The sequence below is a fragment of the Notothenia coriiceps genome, unplaced genomic scaffold (genome assembly GCF_000735185.1).
Source record: "Notothenia coriiceps isolate Sejong01 unplaced genomic scaffold, NC01 NC01_scaffold00005347, whole genome shotgun sequence".
Classification (NCBI taxonomy): domain Eukaryota; kingdom Metazoa; phylum Chordata; class Actinopteri; order Perciformes; family Nototheniidae; genus Notothenia; species Notothenia coriiceps.
The window spans coordinates 91,841-110,217 of NW_011338048.1; the positions used below are offsets into that span (position 1 = coordinate 91,841).

The window sequence follows — 18,377 nt, forward strand, 5'->3', positions numbered from 1 at the left end:
CAGTGTCTAAACAAAATCTCTCCTAATACAAAGGTACACAGACTGGACAATATGGCAACTTACTGAGTCCTTACCTTCGTTTCCATTGATTTTCTCTCACCAGTAAATGGAAAGAGACAGATTTTTTTTGTTTTGCTTTTTACCTTACTGAACTGTCAAGTTAAGTATAGCTGATGACAAAACATGTTATGTATGTGTGACAAACCCTGGGCCCCTGCATAATTAACCAATCTTTAGACCCCTAAACCAGAGAGAGAGATAGTTGAAGTTAATATACTACACCGTATACTACACTCTGAATGATTATACAAAAAATGTCCAGCAACCAATACTATGGTTACATTATATGTTTATTATTATCAAAACAAAAGTAAATGCTTAATCTTAATCACAGTAATAATCGCACGCACGCACGCACACACACACACACACACACACGCACACACACACACACACATATATATAATTCAGCTGCAGGTAACAGTATATTGCCAAAATTAAAATTCAAAGCGATGGGCAAGATTAAAATGTATCATCCTGAAGTCTTCAAGCAGGCCATTTAATTGTGCAGTAGTTCATAGTGGTAAAACAAAAAGCTGCACAAGAGCATCTCCTCATCTCCTTAAACGTAGCTCCCTTTCAGCCTCCTCTGGCATCATTAGATTGTCCACTGAGTACTGAGCATCGTCTCCTATATCCTGGAAGAAATACTCTTCACTTTCACAGCTTTGAGTTCCCTTCACACAGTCTGGGGCTTTGATTTGCTGCAGCTCATCGCTGTCAATAGCATTACTGTCCTCCAAGCTCTTGCTTTCCTCGCTGCTGCTGTCACTCTCCTCACTGGTCTCGTTGGTCTGGTCGCTTTCACTGCTGGTGCTCTCACTGCTGGTGCTCTCACTGCTGCTTTCGGTGTTGTTCGTGCTGGTGGAGGTAAGAGTGGGCTGTTTCTCAGTCAGGTGGTCTGGTTGAGCCTTGACCTCCATGCTGCTGTTTTCCTCTGCACTCAGGTCTTTGATGACACTTGCGAACTGTTGAACCCAACTCTGATGCAGAGAAAAAGCAGAGCATAGTGTTCACTTTTTATCTTTTAGTTAAATATGGAAATGTAAATAATAAAACTAATTTTTGATCCCACCTTTCGAATATTCTCCTCGCTGCCCATGCTATCATCTCTGGTTTCAATCATAAGATCAATCTGTGGAAATGCAGTGAATAGGATGAGCTTAGAAGAGTCCAGCATTAGGCTGCGTCACATTAACAATTGGCCAACATACTAGATTTGACAAAATACTTGATTTGGTCTTACCGCAACATCCTCATCTGATTGGCTGTTACTCTCCTCTGAAGTCTGCTTGTGGGAAAGGAAAATAAGTATAGGAATATATTCTACATTTTATTTCCAAAGATCAGTACAGTATTTCTTAATTTGGTTGTGCTTACTGGACTTCTCATCACTAAAGATACTACTAGATTCTGTGCTATAACATCCTCAACTCTTAAAATAAAATGAATTTGAGGTTATGAAACAACCAGGAACATGCTTAATGTAATTTAGTTTACTAATGACAATAATGTTAAAAGTGATGATCCAACCCACCTTGTCCTCTGACGTGGATTCTGATGATTCTGACTCTGAGCTCTGACTCTGAAAATATGAAAAGGATAATTCAGACATTTATACAGAACATCCTTCATTTAATTATATCAAAAAGATTCAATGTTTCCCTATTAGGGTCATGCATAATATTGACAAATCCAACTAACTTACTTGAATAGAGTTACTTTCTTCAGAGCTCTGCAACAGAAAAAGGAATACATATCAGTTAAGGTTTAGATCAGCAATGAAAAGTGATGCAAAACTCAATCTGCATCAGAAAATAATAATGTCCTCCTTACTGGGATAAATGTGTGCATTACACCCCAACCATACACTGTTTATCCCCCTATGTGGCACCCGCTCTGGGACATGCTACCGCAGTCTCCCGGGTAGAACCAACAGGACTACGCACAGCTTCTTCCCTTCAGCAGTCAGACTGCTGACAATGAACCCCACGCTGTCCCAGTGTCCCATACTGCCTAGTTGTTGTCGTGTGTTGTGCTGAAGCGCAATTATTCTTGTACTTTACTGTTTTATATACAGTACTGTATTCACTGTATTTATTATTATCTGTGTATTTATTCTTATTTATACATTTCCCATCTATTTACCTTTATTTTCGTATCATTTATTTTGTACATACTTCTGATAATTGTGTATATAACTGACTGTTTTGCACCCTGGTTAGACCCTCCTTAATTTCGTTACACTGTGCTTGCATTTTGTATTGACAATAAAGTAATGTAATCTAATTACCTGAAGCTCTGAGGTGTCATTTTCTGAAGATTGTGAAACCGACAAACTTTCAGTCTGTGAAGGAGAAACAAAGTAAGCATATATCGCAATATATTTAATTATACCTTACAACTGCAAAAGAAACAATCATCACATTCAAGCTATGGCTGCAGACACATAGTATAGTAAACAATACTGTCTGGAATGGGAATTGTCTTGAGATCTTTGAGCAACCACACCTATTGTTGGGTTTTCTGCTTACTATGACGGAGGAGCCATGGTGCCTGCAGTCAATGATTTATGTTTAAACAATGTTGAGTTCCTATGCTGAAACCCAAAGAGTCAAATATGATATTAGGAAAGTGCGATTTAGAAAAGCACTCACCGAGTTTGAGTCAAGCGAATTTGATTCCGAAATGGCACTGAAAAAAATCTGTTGGAGAGAAATAACAGGTCAGTTGATAATCAAAGATAAATGTGTGTTTTAACTCTAATATGTTTTCTTGAATGACTGAGCCTTCCTGCTCTGCTGTTATCTAGTTATAGTTATTATATAATATACATATTTTACTGCGGGCTGAAATGCTCACATGTGCACTTAAGGGTTGTAAAGTAAACTCTCTAATTTGTTTGCCATACGTATATTATGCATATTCCTTAGTAGAACAAATAATATATTATGTGCAAAATGTGCATTGAATTGTATATTATTTTCATCAAAAAGTACATCTTACACTAATTGTATTATTTTCATACTTACTGGGTTGGCAAAAACTGCTCCAATCAGGCAAAACATTACTACGGTACCCCTCATTCTGTAACAGACATACAGTATGTGATTAATATTATTACACATTTGATTCAATAACATTTGAAATACTTCTTCTTTGTATGTTTCCCAAAAGGAAATTTGGGGCAAGTAAAAAAAAACAAATTCACAAAAAGGAAACATTAATAAAAATCAATAAACAATGAATACATACTCTAAAATATATATATAAATAATACAAATTAAAGCAATGGCAGTTTGAAATAATGTTAACCCATCGTAATATATCAGCAACATAAACCTGTGTAATATGTGAAAGTGTACCTCTTTGTTTGTTAGTTGCAGAGCTGCTGAGAGAAATGTTGTCAGTGGTCCTTGTTCAGTGTGTGTAGCAGCAAACAGGAGAACCCAGAGCCTTTTCTGAGCTGGAGAGCTGGTGGTTGAGGCAGTAAAAGCACAATGTGTGGATATGCTGAAGGAAACTCCAAGGATCACTCTATATAAGTAATTAAAACGCTTGCATCACTTCCTCCCGGATGTCTCCTTTCCACACATGAAGGTGTATTTGTTCCGGTGAAAAAAAACATCCACACACACTGGCAAGATAGTGGTTGCACATACACACCGCAAATACACGCACACACAGTTATTTCATTCAGTCACTACTAGTTCTCCACCCCCTCTGGAGTCGCTAGTGAAATATAGTTCAGCGCACTAAAACATAGGTTTGTGGCCTGTTGAGAAAACAAACTCACCCACTCGGAGAGGAAAGGAGGGCCAGATTGGGTCATGTTTGTTTCCGGTGAAGTGGATGTTTTTCTGTCCTTATACTATCTAGTCTACAATTAGTTATATTATTTTTTATAATAGTTGTACAACTTGAATAGTATTTTCACATTAACCACATGAGGAATGACTTGAAGGATTGAAAAAAAAAACAAATACACGTTTTGTAAACCATTCTCTTACACTATTGTATCTGTTTTATTTGTTCTATATATACAGTATATGTTGCACTGTTGGAAGAGCCTGTGACCTAAGTTTATGTAGCTATAGCTAATGTGCAAAAGACAATAAAGGCTTGAAACTTGAATTGTCCTCAGCGTTATATGATGGTTTTGGAGAAACCTCGTTCTTGCAAATAGAGCATGTACAGTAGAAAGGCTAAATAAAGATTTCTATATTTCCTCTCTGAGGCTCATAATTTCTTCCTGGATCTCCATATATGGTGAGGCCTTAAATATGATTAAAGAATTCTTTGTTTAACCTCACATAGGATTTCAACCGTGCAAATGAAACATGTAATTAGACTGGATGTTCAGCAGTCTGGAGCTGTTTGCCAGAAACCACAGCTACCAGTTGTTGTAAAGTCCTGCTTTAGAAAAAAGGGAGGAGTGAGTAGAGGACGACTGATGCTCGTTGTGGCAGTCAACAGTGTCTGCCCAAAGGTTACTCAAGTATTTATAAAATATTGATGCATTCAGCCAGACATCTGATGCGTTTAGGTTATCGCTTGCAACTGGAGATTTACACCAAGAAAAACTACTAATAGAGCAGTGGTATTTACATCTGATCCTTAAGGGACAAGTGATGCAGGTTTTAGTTGTTTCCTGTTTTTTATTGAGCACCATCTTGGTCAACTAAAGTTAGTTAGTGCACTGTAATGAAAGTATTAAGTCTTGATCTCAGTTATGGGCAGTCTGAAAATGTAGCTATCGTACTTGATTACAATATATAGGGACTGTACTTGACCATTATCATTTTATGCCTAACCCATTACTTTTCAGTGTCAAGTATTAAGCAGTGGCTGACAACAAATCTCACCTCAAGGTCCATTTTATTAACTTTTCTGAAATCAGAAAATCTATATTTTCATTACAAATCTAACTTAACATAAAAATGATCTGTCAATTAATACTACTGAGTTATTATTAGAAGATTTGAAAAAGTCTTGCAATAGTGAACATAGCTGCAACTCATTCTGTCGTAATGAGTAGTGGATCACAGGCATAGCAGCGACATCTAGTGGCTAAAATAATTTCTGTCCTAAAAACGCATTTCATTTAAGAAGTATCAGACGTTGGCTTGGTTTTATTCTGTCATCAACAAGCTACCGAAACAACTTCAGTCAAATATTCACTAAACACAAAATCAATCCAACTTGAGAGATAGACATTACATTCAAAAATTGCAGACATCACTGATAAGGAAAAGAGCACTAAAGCAAGAGTTTAAATTACATTACTCATTTATCTTTTTCTATATTATCCTTTGTGTGATTTAACAATGTGTCTACATATCATAAGCTTATCCTCAACAACACACTTTAATCTTATTATATAGTCAGATTTTCATTTTGTGGTTATTGTTTTGTATACATTCCAATACAAAATAGTCAATAAAAATTAAAGACAAAGGAAGTGTAACAAAATAAATTGTTGTTGTTGAAACAAAGCACCAAACTGACATTCAGTACAGGATCTGTTGCCCTCCCTCTTTCTGAATCTCTATAGCCCAAAGACCCTCCCAAAGTAAAAAAAAGTGTTGGCACCCTAAGCCCAGAAAACTGTGTGTGTGTGTGTGTGTGTGTGTGTGTGTGTGTGTGTGTGTGTGTGTGTGTGTGTGTGTGTGTGTGTGTGTGTGTGTGTGTGTGTGTGTGTGTGTGTGTGTGTGTGTGTGTGTGTGTGCGTCCGTCCGTCCGTCCGTCCGTCCTTCCGTCCGTCCGTGTGTGTGTGAGAGCGAGAGTGTGTGTGTGTGTGTGTGTGTGTGTGTGTGTGTGTGTGTGTGTGTGTGTGTGTGTGTGTGCAGCTTGCCAGTTTATGTAGACAGTGTGAGCGCTGTTTCTAATACAAAAGGACACCTTCACAGGTTCAACACAGACGAGGATTCTCATTTCTCTTGTTACCGCCAGCCTCAGGTAAAATCCAAATAACTAAAATCTTCCATTGATTTGTATGTAGATTAGTTAATGATCAAATCTAGATGTGTAATGAAATGCTGCTGTTTACCAACTTTGTGTTTTTCATTAAGCATAAGCTGCCTTGTTTATACTGGAGATTTGTTATGATAGCCTTTACTTTATATTGAACTTAACTTTGTGTAATGGGAAGCCCTATTTAATTTTATGTAAAGAGATAGTGACTAGATGTATACTAATAAGCTGTGTATAATAAAGAAACATTCAAATTAAGCCCTCTTACGGTTGTATATAACCTATACCTTAAGCATTGTAAATATTAAAGTTTTCGTGAAAAAATCCTTAAACGATCAAATGTTTTAAATATAATAATGTTATATATATATTTAAGAATATGATTTAAAATATAAAATGAATGCTGAAGTGTTTCTTTTTTAACATTACTTTATTATTGTTAATATTAAATAAAATAGTTTGATTTAACACTTTGGGTGGATTTTCTTACACCCCCCCTGTCTGCACCTATTTGGTGTTTAGTGGGCCGAGCCAGAGAGCCATTGTTCTCCTGGACAGGCCCATAGTGTCTGTTTTGTTTCCATCCAGAGAGACAAAAAGTGTGTGGACTAAGTCCACTTTTTTCCAGTCTGGTAGTTTCTGATGTTTACTTTAGCTCTGAATGTGACTTTTGAGAGAGAGGCGCATCTCAAGCCTGTAACCTTGACAACAGTGGAGGCCATTCCCGCAACTCTGCTCATCATGAAAGTATTGTCAGGACACACATTCACTCATTCATTTTAACTTTGAGAGATTTGCCAAGTTCTTGTCTTTGTTTTTGACTGTATAGGAGTCAGATTATATTGTATTGGTTGTTCATAATGTGCTCTGTTTAGGCAGTATTGAGGTTTCATCTCGGCAGTAACTCCCAGTAATGTTAATGAGCATATATAAATAAATGTTGTCTCGATTTTTGTCCAATTTATAAACTACTCTTTTCATTGTTTCAGGTATGAGGGCCTGCTTAGTATTCATTTGCTTACTGTCAGCAACATTTGCCCTGTCTGTGAGTAATATCTTTCTTACTTATACTGACAAATGTGAGGGGGTTTGTTGTTATTTGGAGTTTTGACCTTAACTGAATGAATGTTCATAATCAACTATCCCCACAACATATAGGTCAAAAGTAAACATCATGGAAAACATCATGGATTGCATAAGACTTCACATAAAACAAAAGAAAAGGTAGAGCAGGCCTCTTAACTAATTTATCAAAATTATATTTTAAACATAAAATGATTCCTTGTTGTAAAATGTATATTCTCTTTCCTCAAAAATAAGGACATCGTCGCAGAGGAGCCCAACGAGCCACAGATCTTACCAACTTTAGTCACATTTGAGGCCAGCAGCCAGGAGCAAGACGATGAGGAACTGAGCTCCCAAGACAATGCTAATGCTAATGCTAGCAAGCAGGAGGAAGAGTTTGAGGTGACTGAAAAGAGCGATAAACCTACAGCAGTCCTGCTTAGTGAAGAGGAGTTGGTGGACCTCCTGAAGAAAGAAGCAGAAGAAGAGCAGGAAGCTGAAGAAAGAGTGCTAGAAGAAGATGAAGATGAGATGGACAAAGGCAAGGAGGAGTCTGATGAGACTGTGGAGACCATTGAGGAGGGTGAGGGACAGGAGGAAGATGACAAACTAGAGATGGAAGAAAAAGAAGTAAACAAAGAGATTGTTGGAGATGCAGAAATGCTGGAGAAAGAAGAAAAAGAGGTGGAAAAGTCTGGCGAAATAGTAACAGACGGAAAGACGTTGCTGGAGGAAACAGATGGTAGCACCGAGTCTGAGATCCCTGTTGATCTTGACTACGCTGCTGATAGTGGCATCTTACCTCTACAGATTCTATCTGTTAAAATAAAACCCCACACTCATGACATCCAGCCTCCTTCAAAAGAAGACATCAAAGAGAAGGAAACCAGTGACAAAACACTGCCCACCATTGCAGATGAAGAAGATGTCCAAAACACTCAAGCAGTGGACCCTGAAGAACCAAAGAGCAATACAGAGTTTGAATCAGAGTCCCGACTGGCAGGAAAGGAAGAGGAGAAAAGCAAAAATGACAGTGGAAGCAACACCAAGGGAAAGACAAGGAAGCAGAAGAAGAACAAGCGTGCGAGGAAGCACTCTCCACAGAGTGAGGAAACACAGTCTGGACAGGAACAGAGCCAACAAGATCCTCAGCCATCTGAAGCCAGCAGCATTGACAATACAGTTCAAAAGGCAAAGAGGAGAAGGGCAGGAAAATGGGTAATGCATCATCTGTACAGTTTATTTCTTTATAATCAATATGTTTTGATGGGTCACAAAACTACTTGCGAATGTGGTCACACATAGTGGCAAAGTGATCCCCCCACAATACAGTTCCCCTTACCTCCATAGCGCTTTTTAGCATTCAATTGATGTGTTGGTCCCACTGGTGTTCATTGAGCAGCTGAAAGTTAGGAGAATATTTGATTTACAAATACTGGATGGTCAGAAACACGACTCCAATGTTGCTCAAATTGTCACAGTTTCCCACAGAAGGCACTTTGATTTAGGAGAAGCACAGGTGTAAACAATAAGGGATGGCTGAATTCCATTTAACTTTATTTGAGGTTCCTGTTATTGTGCATACTGTGAGAAACAAGTCACTTAAGGCAAAGGTTATAGTTTTTTTTGTTTAACCTTTATTTAACCATGACATGCTTTGAGATATAAACACCAGTCAGAGTTTGACTAGAAAAAAATACAATCAACAGGAAACACAATCGTCAAGCAAACAAGAGACTACATTCAACTCATAAAACTGTTACATTTTCTCAGTAACATCTACTATGAAACTTTTTATATTGAGCTGGAATTAGTAATATGTCAGAGTATTATTTGCGTGTTGTTTCTGCTACCTTCAAGTGGACACAACATGTAACTGCAGGTTTTCTTTAAAGGTCCCATGTCATGCTTTTCAGGTTATTACCCGTCCCCTTGTGTGTTATGTAGCTTTTTTTGCATGTAAACGGTCTGTAAAGTCACAAACCCTCAAAGTTCACCCTGTAGTGAGTAAAACTCTAACACAGAAAATACCTGTCTATGCTGCCCCAGAACGCCTCATTGGAGATTTCTCTTTTTCCATTGTTTTCTTCATGGGTATGGTGACGTGCCCATACCCAAATGTACCCATTGGTCCAAATGGACCAATCCATGGAGCCGTTACGTTCCTACGTACCTTCCTCACACACACAAACTCAATCTTTTCTCAGCTGCAGCTCTGCCGAGACGGCGGGATGCTGCGAGGCTGTGAGTCGGTGTGTGAGCAGAGCACACACACAAACTCCCAGCCAGGCTGCGGGTGTGTGTGTTCGGGCTGGTTTCGCTGTGTCTCGCTATGTCTCGCTGTGTCTCGCTGTGTCTCGCTGTGTCTTGCTGTGTCTCGCTGTCTCACAGATGGCCACTGGGCTCATTGGGAGGAGGGGCAGGAGCTCCAACAAGCCGTTTTGGACAGAGAGTGAATACACATACTATACAGAGATGCTGTATGAGAAACCAATGTGATTTTGGAAAATTGCACAATATAAATCTATTTTAGTAGACCTCAACAATGGAATTATGATCAGTAGAAATGGCCATGACATGGGACCTTTAAGGATATGTGACTTTTTCTTTTGCTGTGGTGCTGCAATCAGATACAAAGTTGGTAAATGCAATTTTTTTTTTTAAATGACATTTTCCTTTGACCTTTTCAGGGCCCTCTAGTCGGAATGAATCCAGTGCAGATAAGAGCGACAGTGGATCTCTACCCAGGATCCAGGCCCTCTCCTGGTGGAGGCGTACATCGCCCAGAAGCCCCTGCCGGTTGGTTTATTTAGCAATCCCCTTACTGACTAATGCATTATCCCAACAGACTCACACGGGAATTTGCTGACTGGATCATTTAGCTAAAACTTCCGCATGAATGGTATCACTCTGCTTCACGGTCACTACCAAAACACAGCTCTGGGGGATTAAGAAAAGAATAATGGAGATCAAGTTGATTTGATCGCTGTGCAAACTCAAATGTCAGTGGAATGTAGAGGATGGCCTGTAGTGATTATTGCTCATTGGTTTCCAGACAAAACACTGGAAAAAAAACAGAACCTTATTCCTGATAACATTGGTTTTAGGATTCAGACAGAGCAAAGGTCAAATGTCATGCAGTGCTTTTTTCCCCTTATAGATCCATGTGACAACTTCCCCTGCAAACGTGGAAAGACATGTAAACTTGATGCGGACAAAAAGCCAGGCTGCGTGTGTCAAGAGCCGGCAGATTGTCCTCACAGTGCCAATGAGTTTGATAATGTAAGTATTTGAGATCTGTCGAAAATTAAACTGGATTTGTTTTCAACAGCTGCTGGATTTAATTAGACTTTTGCTTGTGCATTTCTGTAGGTTTGTGGCACAAACAACAAAACATACGATACATCATGTGAACTCTTTGCCACTAAATGCAACCTGGAGGGCACTAAGAGAGGACACAGACTTCACATGGACTACACTGGGCCATGCAAATGTGAGAGTTATCCACTTACAGAATAATTGGTATTAAAGCAGTTTTTCTATTTGAAGTATGGTGCATGGTTGATCATGATCTTTCTTTCTGTCTATCTCTTAGTAATACCTCAATGTGTGGACACTGAGCTGGTCCAGTTCCCATTACGAATGAGGGATTGGCTGAAGAATGTTCTCCTGCAGCTTTTTGAACATGACTCCATGTCTCCTGGCTTCCTCACGCCTAAACAACGTTTTAGAGTGGGACTCTCTAGTTTATTAAGAACTACCCATTTTAATCTTGATTAAAAACGTGATTGTCCATAACTTCACATAGCATGTTGGTAAAAAGAAAATATGATGTTTAATGTTCTGAATTTGTAGGTGAAGAAAATCTTTGAGAGTGAGAGGCGTCTGCATGCTGGTGATCACTCCGTTGAGCTGCTGGCGCAGGACTTTGAGAAGAACTACAACATGTACATCTACCCAGTGCACTGGCAGTTTGCACAACTGGACCAACACCCATCTGACAGGTACATTTTATCACTCTGTGTTTACAGTGAACTTTTATCAACTTTTAGATTAAGTTTTAAAATGATCATAGAGTGATGACTATAGGATTTCACTAGTAGCCTATGTGTTAGAACACGTATACAGCACTGTAGTCATTCAAGCCAATTGTGTGGCTTTTGTTGTTGATTTTTCTCATCATTGTCATGCCAAAAGCATGACTGGCTAATATATCACAATAACCTAGCCAGAACTAAGCTAGGAAATCATACTGTACTCTACATAAATCAGATGCTCAAAATGATCAAATTGGGTATTTTTCCATCCTGTGCAGAATCTTGTCCCACTCAGAGCTGGCCCCACTTAGAGTCCCTCTGGTGCCGATGGAGCACTGCACCTCCCGCTTCTTTCAAGAGTGCGATGCTGACAAGGACAAGCAGGTGTCCTTTAAAGAGTGGACTTCCTGTTTCGGTATCAAAAATGGTAAGAGCCACACATATTCACTAAGCTACTATGGTACACTTTTCTAATCAGTGAGTATGGCTTTTGTGCTTTGGTTTCATATGACGCTACCTTCTGAATGAGAGTCTGTACATGTTCACAATAAATGAGTACTACTACTAACTAAATACTGTATTTAGGGACAATTCATGTCTTTGTGTCTCGTTATTTCGACAGCATTCGTAAACTAGTATCTTGACATTTCTTTTTTTAAAGTTATTTTAAATTTAATTCAGTCAGGTAATAACACAACATCAAATAGTATACATAAACATAGTTTTTAATGGGTTCCAGTAAAAAGAAAACTGTCAATTATTCCAAGGTTTAAAAAAAATATTTGTCTGCTTTGATTCTCATGCACTTCTAAAGCATATAGCAAATACCGTTGATGTTGGCAAATTCTGTTTCAGTTTTTTAACATATTAATGACTCATTTCTTTCATCCACAGATGATATGGATGTCAACCTGCTGTTCTGAGCTCCACTTTGTACCTCACCTACAACACAAGCCTGTTTAAGCTGCTCCAACAGCCTGAAGCATCCATGAACCTCTGCAACATTATGAAATCTGACAGATACAGATTGTAGAAACTCCTTTTTATTTCCTGCTACAGAGGGCAAGTGTTGGTGGTAGTTCCTGTTGTCGTGTGTCAAGCTAAGCTTGGACATTTGGATATTTGTTCTGTAATTTAGACTGAGCAGCTAGAATCATTATATTATAATATAAGAAACTGTTTTATTTAGCTGGTTTTATCCAGAAAGGTATTTCTAATGCATTCCAAATTGGGGAAAAGTTTACATCAGCTCATTATTAGAAAAGTTGTTGTACATAGTACCAGGCTTCAAAATAATAACTGTGGTTTGTATGTAAGAGTGATTTAGTCGATAATTACTCTTTAAATCAAGATAATACAACCTTGTGTTACAAAATGTTTAAAAAAAAATCTTGTGTTTCTTATCTTAGTAGCTAAATGCTGTAAATGTTTGTCTTTGCATTCACGTTTCATTGTAGATCTAAGTAAGGCTTTATTGACAGCTGAGGACTTGAATATTTCAGTGCACACGTTGTTAATGATGACTTTCTTTACACTCGTGTAATAAAGTTGTAGCATTATATTGGTTGGGATGTATCAGTTTATACTCTAATACCATGTTTTTTTCACCAATCAATACCCCAATGCCACCATGACATGAAAATATGACCATGGCAACAATAGTTTTAGAAATGCAAGTCACTAACAACTGGTTGAGTTTGGCCACTTAACCCTTAATAATGGCCCTCTATAAGGTAACAAAGCAAAAAATAGCCTGCAGCATGGTCATGATGAGTACAGTGACTTGTTGTTTTGAGATAAAGGGCTGGACCTTTGTTAGTGATCACTGAATCTGACACTCTATATAAGCACAGAGAGAAGCAGCTCTGTACCTGTCGCCTGTCTGCTGTGACTGAGATTAAACATGTTCCGCACACTGGGGGTTCTCTTCTACACCTTTGCTCTTGTGGTGGAGGGTGGTGTGTCTTCAGGGAGTGCTGAGGCCCTTGCCAATGTGGGAGTGAATAACAATAGAGCAGCAGCTGGCAACAATGCCAACGCTGGGGTTCCAAATGGGATCCCACTAAACGGTTCACCCCTTGTGGGACACTTAGTCCAACTTGGTGGCTCCTTTTTTATCCAGCCAGTCAGAAACCAAGTAGGTCAGCCTCCTCTGCAGCAGCTGATTCCCATCGGAGCTCTCCAACAAGGTGGAGCATTCCTTGTGGGGCAGGGAGGCGCTGGTACCAATGTGAATCCACAGGGGCAGTTGACTCAGGTTGCTGGGGGTGGGCCGCTCACATTGTTTGCCGTGCTGCCGCAGAGAAATGCTGGAGGACTCCCACAGGGCTCTCTGTTGACTCCCGGCCAGGTGCAGCTGATCTCATTGGCCGGGGTGAACAACCAGCCACAGCCGGGTGTCGCTGGTGGGAGGGCGGCTGGAGGAGTGAGGTTCCAGCGGTCAGTTGCAGCTCGCCTCAGGAGGACACAGCCTCCCGTGATGAAGGTGGTGGCAGTCGATGAGGATGAAGAATGCTCTGGGACAGATTTGGAGGAGAAGCAAGCCAAATGAGACAGCTTTCAGCAATATGTCATGATTCATTCCCTTAATCCTGCTCATGCTTGCATGTTATAAATCATTGTCCTCATAACTAATAACCAATAAATTATGGAAGTCAATTGCTGAATCTTTCTTGAGTCGAAGTTCCAACATATCAATAAAATACATGTACATGTTTTCACATTACCATGGAGCCCAAAATATGTCTGTCAAAGTGTACTTGAGCAAAACAACTGAACAACATCAAGCCTCATGGGTGGTTTCATCTGATGTTATGTTTACGTATGAGACTGGTACAAATATGCGCACATTTCTATTTACAGTAGCCTACGCTGCTTGCAACTACTTGCTACATGGTGATTAAGGTCTCATATTACTCGAGTCTTGGCAGAACAGACTCTTGTTTATTGAATCCTGTCTGTGAACTATGAAAAATAAATCCTCATTAAATTGATAAATCTTACATATTTACATAATTACATAGGGGAAATATTATTTTTTACGATGCTTTTTACAACATTAAACTACAAACATGAAAAACTGTTACTTCATTTGAACTACATGACAGTGTGTAATTAGCACAAATCTCAAGACCAGACTTCCACAGAGGGTGTTTACCTGGTCGGCTGTGGGCTGCCCAGACAGCAGAAAAAGCAAAAAAAACGTTCCCAGACAGCCTCAATATGTGACAACATATCCAGCCAACCACACTGGGGATGCATTTAACGTCCCTAAACATCTTGTGAAAATATTCTGATGAAGCATGAAAAATATCTGCAATTTATATGGGCAAGAATGGAGTCAAACAATACAGGCAGACGAATACAGCTGTAAAAAACAAATGAAATGGCACATTAACCATGCAAATAAAAGAAACTGCTATACAACATAAAAAACTGGCACAATTTTAAAACAACTTAAATTAGGGGATATAAGAGCAATCACATCGACCAATGGTTTCTTGTTCTCTGTCCTTTAAGATGGACTTTAACTCCCCCCTAGTGATACAATTATGGTAGTTAAGTCAGCTTGAGGCATGTCACACAAATTGCCTTAGGGCTCTCTTGAGACATGTTAAGGACATTTTGCGATCAAATGTGTTAACATTGCCAACCTTAGTTTCTTTAATTAGGTCATCTCTTGGGAGTGAACCTTAAATGTATGTGTGATCAACAGACGTGTTTAGGGGTGAGGTATTTGCATACTGTGTCTGAGGGGTGTCTGTATATCCCATTGTCTTGTAGGGTGTGATGGTTTTGCAAACAGTGCCAGAGCTGGCCTCCCAGAATGTTGTTGTAATGTAAATCTGCTTTGAGGTCCTCTTATAAAGAGAGCCTGTTTCACTCAGAACAGTACATTATCTTTTGGAGTGCTGAGCTTCAGCCTACAATGTTCAAAACAACAGATAAAGCCAGAAATCTAGGTGTAGTCATGGACTCTGACCTGAGTTTCAACAGTCACATTAAAACAGTTACTAAATCAGCCTACTATCACCTAAAGAACATATCTAGGATTAAAAGACTAATGTCACAGCAGGATTTGGAAAAACTTGTCCATGCTTTTATCTTCAGTAGACTCGACTACTGCAATGGTGTCTTCACAGGTCTCACTAAAAGATATATTAGAAAGCTGCAGCTGATTCAGAACGCTGCTGCTCGAGTCCTCACTAACACTAAGAAAGTGGATCACATCACTCCTGTTCTGAAGTCTTTACACTGGCTTCCTGTGTGTCAAAGAATAGATTTCAAAAATATTGTTGCTGGTTTATAAAGCACTGAATGGTTTAGGCCAACAAAATAAATGCTTGTCTCATACTGCCTGTGCAGCAGCACCTTTTTTCATCCTCTGTCTGAGGGAAAACCCCAAAAAGCATGATAGGGCGGGGCCCTTTAAGTTATTTTATCTATTTTTGTCTGCTTCTGAGAAGCTAATGTATAAGTTATTCAGTTATTTCTGCAAGAAAATCACAATAAAATGACTTCACATCTTGTATTCATGTCTATCATTTTGAGCACCAAATTATTGAAAAGTATTGATAAGAGTATCGAAAAATACCGGTATCGATAAGCAGTATCGGTATCGATAAAATCCTAACATTACCCCTCGCTACTCGATACTGTGGGCAATCCCCACAGGAGCCATTTGGGGTGAAGTGTCTTGCCCAGGGACACAACGACATGCTGACTGCAGTGGAATGGCTCCTGTGGGGATTGCCCACAGTATCGAGTAGCGAGGGGTAATGTNTGATACATTTTGAAACACATATTGGCTCCTTTTCGCATCGAAAGGAGCCAGTTGAGGTGGTTCGGGCACCTAGTTAGGATGCCACCTGGGCGCCTCCCTAGGGAGGTGTTCCAGGCACGTCCAGCTGGGAGGAGACCAAGGGGTAGACCTAGGACCAGGTGGAGGGATTATATCTCTTGGCTGGCCTGGGAGCGCCTTGGGATCCCCCAGTCAGAGCTGGTTGATGTGGCCAGGGAAAGGAACGTTTGGGGCTCTCTGCTGGAACTGCTACCCCCGCGACCCGACCACGGATAAGCGGGAGAAGTTGGATGGATGGATGGATGTATTTTATGTCGAAGAACAAATCTTGAACATCTCTTCAGCTTTTGTTAACCACGGACCTTATTTCAGGCATCTAACCACCAAACGTAAAAAAAAAAAAGGGGACCTGGAAGTAATAAAATGCTAACTCATTACACGGTTTTAAGACTCATTACTCCCCCACTTTGTACACATGGATTTATGTCACCATAATCACTTTATCTGGAGAACATCGTCACAGATACAAATATTGTGTGGTCAGAACCTGGCATAATCAAACATACCAACATTGACTCAATGAAATTATATAGTATTTAGTGGTAAAAGGCTGCACATCTGGCGTGAAGAGGACCTTTCTGCTGACTAATAGAGTTCTAAAAGGTAGAATCACAGCCTCTCTGTGACTGCTGCACCTCCATGATATCATGATATGAACCTGTGTCACTGCATCACCCGCCCTTCCTCTGCGACCCTCTCTCCCCAGGCTTGTCAGAGGCGTACGGAGATCTGCTGCTCTGGATCCTGCTGCTCCTCCTCTCAGGTGGTCAGCCATTTAGCTCAGACCTGCTGTTAGCATGACACTGAGCCATGAGAGGAGAGCTCAGCAACAGCACATCCATTACCCCAATCCTTGGAAATGGACTCACCTTGCCTGCTAAATAGCCGGGAGCTGCAGATTGCCGTTTGTGTGATTTGCTGTTGACAGACCGCAGTGTTCTGGTTTGTTTTGGTCAGGCTTACTGGCTTAAAGAAAGTGATTTTCTTTTACTATGGGAGAGGCAGAGGAGGTTCATATAACGTGAGGTCTGTTCCCAATAGTGTTTAATGTCAGAAATGTGAAGACTAACATGTTAAACTATGTTCTTAATGTTATTCTGCAAGAATAACCTATTTCAATTGAATTAAATGTAGTTCTCAAATGTGGTCTCATAATCCCCAGAGAAATGTGGTTGTCAAGGGAGCAAAATCAGCACAATTTTTCTTTTTTTTAAAATATTAATATTTGTAGTAGATAATAGATTAATGTATTCAAGGGGCCCTATTAAGCCTTTTGGGATGTTCCTTTTTCTGTAGTGTGTTCTGTAGGTTTTTGTGCATGTAAATGGTCTGCAAAGGCGATATTTGAATTGATGAGCAGCATTTTAATGTTCCAAGGCAAGGCAAGGCAAGGCAAGTTTATTTATATTGCACTTTTCAACACAAAGTGCTTTACAAAAGAAAATGGCATTTAAAATCAGTCATTAAAAAGAAAAGTTAATAAAATAAACATTAAAAGAAAAAATACATGGATAAAAGTTACAGTGCAGTCTAAGATATGAATAGTTCAATTAAAAGCAGCGACAAAAAGAAAAGTCTTCAGCCTGGATTTAAAAGTAGTAAGAGTTGCAGCGGACCTGCAGGTTTCTGGGAGTTTGTTCCAGATATTTGGAGCATAATAACTAAACGCTGCTTTACCATGTTTAGTTCTGACTCTGGGGACAGAAAGCTGACCAGAAATGTATTTTGGGCCTAAACCATTCAAAGCTTTATAAACCAGCAGCAGTATTTTGAAATCTATTCTTTGACACACAGGAAGCCAGTGTAAAGACTTCAGAACAGGAGTGATGTGATCCACTTTCTTAGTGTTAGTGAGGACTCGAGCAGCAGCGTTCTGAATCAGCTGAAGCTTTCTAATAGATTTTTTAGTGAGACCTGTGAAGACACCATTGCAGTAGTCGAGTCTACTGAAGATAAAAGCATGGACAAGTTTGCCAAATCCTGCTGTGACATTAGTCTTTTAATCCTAAATATGTTCTTTAGGTGATAGTAAGCTGATTTAGTAACTGTTTTAATGTGACTGTTGAAACTCAGGTCAGAGTCCATGACTATACCTAGATTTCTGGCTTTACCTGTTGTTTTGAACATTGCAGACTGAAGCTCAGCGCTAACTTTTATACGTTCTGCCTTGGCTCCAAAAACCATTACTTCAGTTTTATCTTTGTTTAATTGGAGAAAGTTCTGACACATCCAGTCATTGATTTGTTCAATGCACTTACTCAGTGTTTGAATTGGAGCATAGTCTCCCTGGTGAAATTGTTACGTAAATTTGTGTGTCATCCGCATAGCTATGGTAACTTATTTTGTTGTTCTTCATTATCTGAGCCAGTGGTAGCATGTAG

The 18,377-nt window shown here is 39.5% G+C and overlaps 2 protein-coding genes across 2 annotated transcripts; one reads left to right on the top strand and one right to left on the bottom strand.

The window, feature by feature from the left end:
- Nucleotides 1-327: 327 nt before the first annotated feature.
- scpp1 (secretory calcium-binding phosphoprotein 1) lies at nucleotides 328-3,549 on the bottom strand. The gene is made up of 9 exons (XM_010768181.1): nucleotides 3,426-3,549; nucleotides 3,093-3,147; nucleotides 2,718-2,765; nucleotides 2,354-2,407; nucleotides 1,769-1,795; nucleotides 1,598-1,645; nucleotides 1,307-1,348; nucleotides 1,136-1,195; nucleotides 328-1,043 (listed from the first exon to the last, which is right to left on the bottom strand). Exons 2-9 carry the CDS (start codon nucleotides 3,144-3,146, stop codon nucleotides 615-617), a joined length of 762 nt encoding a protein of 253 aa, XP_010766483.1. The 5' UTR covers nucleotide 3,147; nucleotides 3,426-3,549; the 3' UTR covers nucleotides 328-614.
- A 2,365-nt stretch (nucleotides 3,550-5,914) lies between these two features.
- Nucleotides 5,915-12,665, top strand: sparcl1 (SPARC-like 1). Its single transcript, XM_010768182.1, has 11 exons — nucleotides 5,915-6,018; nucleotides 7,023-7,078; nucleotides 7,192-7,257; nucleotides 7,354-8,316; nucleotides 9,789-9,897; nucleotides 10,259-10,380; nucleotides 10,471-10,591; nucleotides 10,694-10,830; nucleotides 10,954-11,102; nucleotides 11,414-11,562; nucleotides 12,030-12,665. Exons 2-11 carry the CDS (start codon nucleotides 7,025-7,027, stop codon nucleotides 12,056-12,058), a joined length of 1,899 nt encoding a protein of 632 aa, XP_010766484.1. The 5' UTR covers nucleotides 5,915-6,018; nucleotides 7,023-7,024; the 3' UTR covers nucleotides 12,059-12,665.
- The last annotated feature ends 5,712 nt before the right edge of the window (nucleotides 12,666-18,377 follow it).

What these genes read in the sequence shown, in the direction of transcription:
- scpp1 (XM_010768181.1), bottom strand. Translation starts at nt 3,146, where the DNA reads ATGAGGGGTACCGTAGTAATGTTTTGCCTGATTGGAGCAGTTTTTGCC. An exon ending in AAGAAAGTAACTCTATTCAA is followed by an intron (nt 1,646 to 1,768) that starts GTAAGTTAGTTG and finishes TCATATTTTCAG; the next exon opens with AGTCAGAGCTCAGAGTCAGA. An exon ending in AATCCACGTCAGAGGACAAG is followed by an intron (nt 1,349 to 1,597) that starts GTGGGTTGGATC and finishes TCCCACAAGCAG; the next exon opens with ACTTCAGAGGAGAGTAACAG.
- sparcl1 (XM_010768182.1), top strand. Translation starts at nt 7,025, where the DNA reads ATGAGGGCCTGCTTAGTATTCATTTGCTTACTGTCAGCAACATTTGCC. An exon ending in CACATAAAACAAAAGAAAAG is followed by an intron (nt 7,258 to 7,353) that starts GTAGAGCAGGCC and finishes CTCAAAAATAAG; the next exon opens with GACATCGTCGCAGAGGAGCC. An exon ending in GTGCCAATGAGTTTGATAAT is followed by an intron (nt 10,381 to 10,470) that starts GTAAGTATTTGA and finishes GCATTTCTGTAG; the next exon opens with GTTTGTGGCACAAACAACAA.